Source organism: Folsomia candida, unplaced genomic scaffold (assembly GCF_002217175.1).
Source record: "Folsomia candida strain VU population unplaced genomic scaffold, ASM221717v1 Fcan01_Sc003, whole genome shotgun sequence".
In the NCBI taxonomy this organism is placed as follows: Eukaryota; Metazoa; Arthropoda; class Collembola; order Entomobryomorpha; family Isotomidae; genus Folsomia; species Folsomia candida.
In genome coordinates, this window is record NW_019091195.1 from 13,712,149 (window position 1) to 13,720,564 (window position 8,416).

At 38.0% G+C, this 8,416-nt stretch overlaps 4 protein-coding genes across 7 annotated transcripts; 2 read left to right on the forward strand and 2 right to left on the reverse strand.

Annotated features, from left to right (window-relative positions):
- Positions 1-112: 112 nt before the first annotated feature.
- LOC110847346 (dnaJ homolog subfamily C member 17) lies at positions 113-1,623 on the forward strand. Of its 2 annotated transcripts, none has more exons than XM_022094275.2 (2): positions 113-266; positions 346-1,623. In XM_022094275.2, exon 2 carries the CDS (start codon positions 380-382, stop codon positions 1,337-1,339), a length of 960 nt encoding a protein of 319 aa, XP_021949967.1. In that variant the 5' UTR covers positions 113-266; positions 346-379; the 3' UTR covers positions 1,340-1,623. The 2 variants fall into 2 exon arrangements, with proteins under 2 accessions (XP_021949967.1, XP_035705016.1); XM_035849123.1 differs by having other exon boundaries at positions 126-266; positions 349-1,623.
- LOC110847345 (dihydroorotate dehydrogenase (quinone), mitochondrial) lies at positions 1,379-3,331 on the reverse strand. Its single transcript, XM_022094274.2, has 6 exons — positions 3,190-3,331; positions 2,796-3,014; positions 2,528-2,727; positions 1,908-2,434; positions 1,645-1,804; positions 1,379-1,570 (listed from the first exon to the last, which is right to left on the reverse strand). The coding sequence occupies exons 1-6, from the start codon at positions 3,211-3,213 to the stop codon at positions 1,501-1,503; spliced, it is 1,200 nt and encodes a 399-aa protein (XP_021949966.1). The 5' UTR covers positions 3,214-3,331; the 3' UTR covers positions 1,379-1,500.
- LOC110846100 (pleiotropic regulator 1) lies at positions 3,167-6,095 on the forward strand. Its single transcript, XM_035849117.1, has 10 exons — positions 3,167-3,308; positions 3,376-3,478; positions 3,544-3,628; positions 3,719-3,831; positions 3,977-4,180; positions 4,266-4,460; positions 4,615-4,798; positions 4,925-5,209; positions 5,286-5,432; positions 5,715-6,095. The coding sequence occupies exons 3-10, from the start codon at positions 3,557-3,559 to the stop codon at positions 5,988-5,990; spliced, it is 1,476 nt and encodes a 491-aa protein (XP_035705010.1). The 5' UTR covers positions 3,167-3,308; positions 3,376-3,478; positions 3,544-3,556; the 3' UTR covers positions 5,991-6,095.
- On the reverse strand, positions 6,026-8,397 carry LOC110846101. Of its 3 annotated transcripts, none has more exons than XM_022092732.2 (5): positions 7,723-8,397; positions 7,510-7,655; positions 7,071-7,381; positions 6,671-6,974; positions 6,026-6,595 (listed from the first exon to the last, which is right to left on the reverse strand). In XM_022092732.2, exons 1-5 carry the CDS (start codon positions 7,965-7,967, stop codon positions 6,402-6,404), a joined length of 1,200 nt encoding a protein of 399 aa, XP_021948424.1. In that variant the 5' UTR covers positions 7,968-8,397; the 3' UTR covers positions 6,026-6,401. The 3 variants fall into 3 exon arrangements, with proteins under 3 accessions (XP_021948424.1, XP_035705012.1, XP_035705013.1); XM_035849119.1 differs by having other exon boundaries at positions 7,504-7,655; XM_035849120.1 differs by having other exon boundaries at positions 6,446-6,611; positions 7,504-7,655.
- Between the last annotated feature and the right edge of the window lie 19 nt (positions 8,398-8,416).

The window sequence follows — 8,416 nt, forward strand, 5'->3', positions numbered from 1 at the left end:
ATTCGAATGCACAAAACTGGATACCATAAACTCTGCGTCCATGGATCGATAAAGGATATCGATTTCTTCAAATGCCCCAATATTTACAAAATTCATACCGCAATACAAGGTTTTGATTTCAATTAAATTCGTTCGTAGATTTTTGTGCAGTTTGTGATTCGTAAATTCGTCGTACGTTTGTACTTTGCTGAAAATTTATATGCCAGAATATTTTCTTTTAGCGTTTAGACACAATACTCTACTCCACATCTGCTGGGTTGATTGAGGTTTGAATTGAAATAAAGTTCGTTCATTTCATTCTTCAACCTGCATTACATATGTCTTATACAATTTAATCTTTTATAGCAGTGAACAGTCACCTCTATTGGACAGTAAAATAATGTCGAATACAAAGAAATCCAAAATCTGGAGAGAGGATCTGTACAAACTGCTTGAGGTTGCCGATACAGCCACAGAATCAGAACTAAAGAGTGCTTACCGAAAGAAAGCCCTGAAATGTCACCCGGACAAAAATCCCGACAACCCCAAAGCTGCCGAGCTGTTTATGGAATTGTCCTCCGCCCTCGAAATCCTGATTGATGTCAAAGCCCGAGAAGCATACGACAAGACAAGGAAGGCGAAACAGGTGAACGAAGCAAGAATCAAGAAATTAGACTCTAAGAGGAGAAAATTCAAGGAAGACTTGGAACGAAGAGAAAAAGAAGCAAAGGAATCTGCAGAAGCTGCCAAATCCGCAAGTTTTGAGAGTAATTCCCAAGCCTTGGACGAAGAACTGTTGAAGAAAGAAATTGACCGGCTCAAAAAAGAAGGATCACGAGCACTAAGGGAAGAGCAAGAGTTGATCCGACAACAGATTATAAAAGAGCAGCAGGACAAAATGACGCTTCTCCATGTTCACGCTATTGATAACGAAGGACAAAAAGTTAGACCAAAGCTAAAAGTAAAATGGTCTTCATCTGTCATGATAGATGAGGCGAAATTGAAGAATATTTTTCAAAAGTACGGTGAAGTGACGAATATTATAGTTATTAAGAGATCAGCTTTAGTGGAATTTGTAAATGGAGACGTAGCGACGAAAGCTTTTGAATCTGAATCTGTTAAGGAAGAATATCAATGGAAGTTTGAGTGGGTTTGCAAACCTTCGCCTACTGGAAGTAGTAGTAACAGCAATTATTTTACAAAGCCGTCGCCAACTATTAGAGCATCTCCTCAGCTGCCGTCCTCGAGTTTTCCTACTCCTCCCTCTGGACCAACGTCCGAAACATCGTTTGCTGATTTTGAAGCTATGATACTTGGGAAGTTGTCGACCGCTGCTAAAGATCAGAATAATACTTCGTAGTAAAATTACAAAAAAAAGTGATCATTTTGTATCTGAAAATTTGTGAAAATAATCATTCTATTTATTCTGTTGATGGAGGGCAAAAGCTTGAGTCAAATAAGTTTCCCAAAATGACAGTGCATTGTTGTAGTTTTTCACGTTACAACTAATTATTATTACTATTATTTTTTATCGGCCTCCTTTCTAGGCGAACTACCAACGGCATCTTCGATTGAATCAAATCCATTTGATCTATAATAAGAACAAAATAAATAATACAACAGGTTATTCACTGAGCTTTGCTACAGAGTCAAAATGTACGTTACCTTAATACCGTCGATAGCTCTGTTTTAATTCTGTCAACAATGCCTGGTCCACTGAATGCCAATGCAGTATATAATTGAATGGCAGACGCTCCAGCCGTAATTTTTCTGAATGCGCCAGCTCCATCGCAAACTCCGCCAACACCAATTATTGGAATATCTCCTAAATTGTGAAAGCAGGATTTACTTCTACTAACTTGGGTGACTATTATTTATTTAATAAATAACATGATTATAAATACGAGATAATAAGGTAGGTCTTTAACCTTGTAACTCCTTGTAAAATTTGGCGACCAATTCGGTAGATATATTTTCTAGCGGCGCTCCACTTAATCCACCAGGTTCCAATTTTACGTTAGATTCAGTTTTTAATATCTCTCGGCTAGTAGTGGTGTTAGAAACAATGAGTCCGTCCACCCTAGTTTCTTTCCGTGATACACAATTGCAAATTGATTTCATATCACCTTCACTTAGATCCGGAGCCACTTTCAGAAACAATGGAACTAAACGACTCTGACTATTTCTAACTTTAATAACACGTTGAAGAAGATCAGAAAGATTATCACCCTGTTGCAGCTCACGAAGATTGGGCGTGTTTGGAGATGAAATGTTAATAACTAAATAATCAGCCACATCACTAAAAACTTTCACCCCCTCGCAATAGTCCTGTATTCGGTCAGTCGATGTTTTATTTGCACCAAGATTAACTCCTACAATGACGCTTGGGTATTTTGTCTTGAATTCTAATACTCTCTCATGAACTTGCCGATGACCTTCATTGTTGAAGCCATACCTACGTATAGCCAAAACAAATGTACATCATAAGATTAATACATTCTTAGGGAAGAAAAGTTGATGAAATGTGTTTTTAGTAAAAAGTGCACACCGATTAATTATAGCACTATCCTCTTGGAGTCTAAACACTCTTGGTTTTGGATTTCCATCTTGTGGGAGTGGAGTTACGCTGCCGATTTCAATCCAACCAAACCCCATCCGAGCTAAACCACTCATACATTCCGCACTCTTATCGAAACCAGCTGCCATTCCAACAGGATTTGGAAGATTTAGAGATCCAATTCGTGTTTTCTAGAGGACGCAAAAATGAAACACAAGTTCAGTAATGAAACTTTTAATTGTGCGCCTTGATTAATCACCAGAATTTGTGGATCACTGTATTTTCTATTCTTTAGTAAATGGTGCTTAGCCACAAAAACAGCGGCACGATGGGAAACTTCTGGATCCATGCTAGCAAAAAATGGACTCAAAAACTGGCGATAAAACTTTTCGTTTCCACTCCAGATTCCAATTGCACCAAACGCCAGAATTCCACCCGTCCCCACGATAATCATAGACCTTGTCTTGCTTGCCTTGCCCTATAAGAACATATCAATTAGACAATTAAAAGCTATTCCGTTCTTATTATGAGCAAACCCCAGTTAGTAAAAAAATAACTAAAAAATTCTTTACTAAAGAACATAGTCAATAACTTTATTTATTTTAATAAGTTAGTATTATTTGTAATTAGAAATTATTAGGAAATTCACTCACCACTATCAGCTTTCCTGGATGCATATTGGAATTTTCTCGAGCCACACCTCCCCAAGGCTAAAGTACAAGCTATTAGCTATGCCAGGTTTCAACCGTTTAACTCACAGTTAGTTACCTAAGTAAGTTAAATGGCACAATTATAAACTTGTCACAATGATTTTATTTTTGTTGTTTATTGTTATTGAGGGAGGATTCTCAGCACGTGAAATGTATGAAGTTGGCGGAGTGGACAGTGGCCGCGAAATGCAGAGTGAATCGGCATCTAAAACGCTTCGTGTCTCGCAATTGAGTGACTATTTTAACTTTACTAAAAGTATTTATTTTGAATCGTAATTAATTTTGAAATCTCGCCAGTCAAGGTGTCAGGATGATTGGATTTGCCGAACATGCTGGTTCGACCCCGTTACATGAAGCACCAGAATCAACTTTAAGAGAAAAGGTTAGTTTTGGTTGAAAATATTGAGTATTTGCCAGTGTCAAATTGACACTACAATTTTAATTAACTTGCAATATTCATTATACAATATAGGATCCTCCTGTTCAAAAGCATTCCGTGCATACCCTTGTATTCCGATCTTTGAAGAGAACTCATGACATGTTTTTGTCGGATCACTCTGCGCTTCCTCCAGTTTCAGAAAATGCGTGAGTAAATAACTAAATAAATATATATTCGTTGAAGCTGTGCTTATTATTTACTAATTAGCGGTAGACATCGTCGATTGTCCATATGAATATCTGGGATATTTATTCAATAAACCAGTAATAATGTTGTTCGCCTTTCTTGCAGAGAGAAAATATGTAAAGCAGTGAAAGCTAAAGATCAGTATGGATCCGTCATCGCAATAGTTGAGAAGCAAAGACGAGAGTTGGCCCAGGAGGGGATTACAGATATGCACCATAATGAAAATGGAGGATTTGTCAGCAATAAAGATGGAATGGCTGCTGATGGATCGGTCAAGTCATCCGGCGACACGTCGTTGGCACTTTTTACGTAAGTACAATGCAAGTCATGCATATCAATAACATGCGTTAAGGATTACGTTGAGATGGATTTTACTGTGTATTTTATTGTATAGGCAAAACAAGGCAATGCTACCTGTTGGATTAGATGGAGCGTCGTCAACAGGAAAGATGCCAACGTCTCTTGTTTCTCAAAAGAAATTATCTTCAATGCCCAAACCAAAGTGGCACCCGCCTTGGAAACTTCATCGCGTCATCAGTGGTCATCTTGGTTGGGTTCGTTGCGTCACTGTTGAACCAGGGAATGAGTGGTAAGAAGATAATAAATAATATTTTTTGTTTCAATCAATTATTAATTTTTATAATCATTCAAATATCGTTTGTAGTCAGTATACTCAATGTACTCAATATAGACATCTCTACGGTATTCGAGGATAGATAACGTTTAGTTTGACTGATCCATAGGTTTGCCACTGGAGCAGCAGATCGTGTTATTAAAATTTGGGATTTAGCTAGTGGAAAACTCAAGTTGTCTTTAACTGGACATGTGAGCACTGTTCGAGGTCTTGTTGTAAGTCCCCGACACCCATATTTGTTCAGCTGTGGTGAGGATCGACAAGTTAAATGCTGGGATCTGGAGTATAACAAGGTGTGTGTAAACAATTTCCATTGTTTGGTTTTATTATCCCTTAAAATACTTCAGTTGAATTAGTTGAACGATGATCACTCGATATTATTTCATTAGGTCAATAAATATTTCAAACATTTTTATTAGGTTATCAGACACTATCATGGACATTTGAGCGCTGTGTATGGAATATCCCTACATCCTACAATCGACGTCTTGATTACGGTGGGTCGAGACAGTGTGGGACGAGTATGGGACATGCGAACAAAGGCCAATATTCATACGTTGTCCGGCCACACGAATACTGTGGCGTCAGTTTTAACTCAGGCCGTAGAACCACAAGTTATCACTGGATCTCATGACAGTACCATTCGACTCTGGGATTTGGCCTCTGGAAAATCAATGGCTACCCTGACCAACCACAAGAAATCTGTAAGATTTTTATCCCCATGTACAAATGTACATTAACGATTAATGTGTCAAATATATTATGTGTTAATTTTGCCAGGTGAGAGCACTTGCGATGCACCCAGATTTATACATGTTTGCTTCCGCATCCACGGACAACATTAAACAGTGGAAATGCCCCAAAGGAGAATTCATTCAAAATCTTTCTGGCCATAATGCTATCATTAATGCATTAGCCGTTAATCAGGTACTGTGTACGCAACATACAGAGTATTCTGCAGTTATTATTTTTAGCCCGAGCCAGAACTTAGGAATTGTCATGCATGTCCGTTTGCCTCTGTGACAAGATCCGATTGGCTTGAAATTTTGCATGCATTTGACAAAGAAAATAACTGGCTTGGGCTATATCAAAAGTCTGTACTGTAGGTTTTGCTCTTTTATGTATAACTCTAATAATATATATATATATATATGTATATATATATATATTATATGTAATTCGTGTATTATATGTAATGTAATTCGTTAGGATGGGGTTTTGGTTTCCGGAGCGGACAATGGAAGTCTTAATTTTTGGGATTGGCGGACTGGTTACAATTTCCAAAGAATACAAACTCAAGTTCAACCTGGGTCAATGGATTCAGAAGCTGGCATATTCTCAATGACTTATGACTTATCTGGAACTAGGCTAATTACTACAGAAGCTGATAAAACCATTAAAGTTTATAAGGAAGATGACGAAGCCACAGAGGAATCGCATCCAGTGGACTGGAAACCCGACATTTTGAAAAGACGTCGATTTTAAATTTATTATGAATTGTTGTTATCAGTTTGTAAGAATTCATTTATATGTATGTTGTTTTACTTCAAATATTTTTAAAAATACAAAGATAAAATTCCTTTACACCAAGTAAGCGTGAGTATAATATAAAATGTTTGTTCCGTTTCCCTTCCATCACGTACATTACATATATACTACTACACATAAATTAGATACTATTAATATAAACACATTATTATTATAGGTACTAGGTCTACATATAATTACGTACTCGCACCGTTTGTACCTTTAATTCACAGCAGGGTTGTTCTTTCCTCATATAAGAATACTTGAAATATTTACAATATTCCATTCAAATTAGGTAAGTGTTCAGTCAGACGGAATTATAAGAAAATCATGTGCATCAATAAAATTGTAAATTTGTCCAATCCATAATTACGGAACTGGTTTCTGCAAATATTTTCCAAGCACCTGCTGTATTTCAATTTTGGCTATTTCTTGGTATTCGGGGTGTAAATTATTAAAAGTTTCTTCAACAAGGCGTCCCAATTTTTCACCAACTGCGGATCTTGGTCGTTCGTTGCAGGCACAAGGGCAGCAACTACTAGCACTTTGGTATCGAGTGATTTCTGTACAAAAGTAAAACTATTTTACAATCAACTCAACTGAAAATGATAAGGTTAATTTAATTTTTTTATACAAACCTGATTGCTGATGTACAACACTCGGAGGCTGGCTATGACTAGACGACAAATTCATATGCGCCATTGGGGGTGTAGCTGTTATCCTGCCGTGATGATAAGACAAGGGGTCATCCTCATCTTTCCTTGAATGAGCCAGTAATGATGGATGTGTCTGGTCGTGAGCTTGCATGGGGACCGGAACCGCAGAAACGGATAAATTGTGCGGCTGAGGCTGGGAATGGTGATGTGCTTGTTGCACCAAGTATTCTGGTATCTCATGGGGTTGAGAATGATGGGAAGGATGTGAATAAGATAGCACTTGCATCTGTACAAAAATGTTAATTAATTAATTAATTAATTATATGGGGAGTATAGCTCTATACACATATATAAATATATCATGTCCTAGGTAGTGTCTTACGTTAAGTGGTGCATTCAACTCCATTTTGATTGATTCAGATTCATCGTGATGTCCTCCGTGATGCGCATGATGAAGATCCATACCGCTTGGAGGAGGAGAGTCGGATGGGCTGTGATTATTGTTTGAAGAGCTTGATCGAAATACCATCGTCTCTTTAAGGAAAGAGAGTTGGTTGTACCACTGCCATTTAGATTGGAATCCGCCTGCATCATCCTTTTCCATATCGCTGGTATTTGAACTCTCCAGTTTCAATTGGTGTCCAAAAGATGTTCTCAAGCCGTGCAATTTCATTTTGACTTCATTTACAAGCTCTAATACAACAACAATAAATAATAAATAAGACGCCTTGTTTTTTTTACTTTATAAATGTCTTCCAAATTTAGTGCATAGTGTAATAATGTTGTAAGAAATAACGCTCGATTCTCATTCTCACCCTCACCTTTCTCCAAGTGATTCACTTCCAGCCATAATTCTAGGCACTGGGTCCTTTTCTTGTCATTCTTATAGTCTGCTAACTTTGGATTCCAGAGATACTCGTTCATTCGATAATGCTCAATTAAGCTTTGTGTTCTCGGACCATCCCAGCTAGAGCGAACAATGTATTTAGTACAAAAAAATAGTCGTTTTTGTAGAGCCTAAGATTTTTCAATACCGTATCCTTTTCTCCGGTTTGGGTCCATGGGCGGATGCAGACGTGGACATGATAGGTCCACTACCACCACCCAGTACTGTCAAGTAGGGTTTCTTGTTTTCCATATTATCCAAACCACACCCACTCCCTCCACTACTATTGCTACTTGGATGATAAGTGTCGTGACAGTTTAGCGATTGAGGGGACTGAGATGAGCAGGACTCGCTCAAACTCAAACTCGCCTTCCTTTTCATTGCCCCAATCATCTTACTTATTTTATTCTTACTTTTATAAAACAAGAATCAAACCAATTTAAAAAAAACTTGTAAAGCAAATTCAACACTTAGTCAATCGTACACACACGTACGCACAAGAACAATCCATTTGTAAAATATGTTTCATCACCCACAACACAAGTGTGAAGTGATCGTTCAAGTGATCCAACTGATGTGCAATATTGCAAGCGCAACCCCACCCACTGGGTTCGAAAACAGGTTTCTATTTTTCATAGCTTTTTGCTCAAGCTGGGCTCAACTCACTACTGCAATTCAAGCAAACGGATAAATTGCGTTGCACGCTCAAAAATTTCGCGAAGGTCGTGATGCAATTCTCTCTACAGGGGCTCTCCATACATCGCAACTTGTTTACTTGACACAATTTTGGGGTGTGGGAAAGGCCGAGCTCGACTCTTGTTGCCATTTCCGGCCCAAATGAG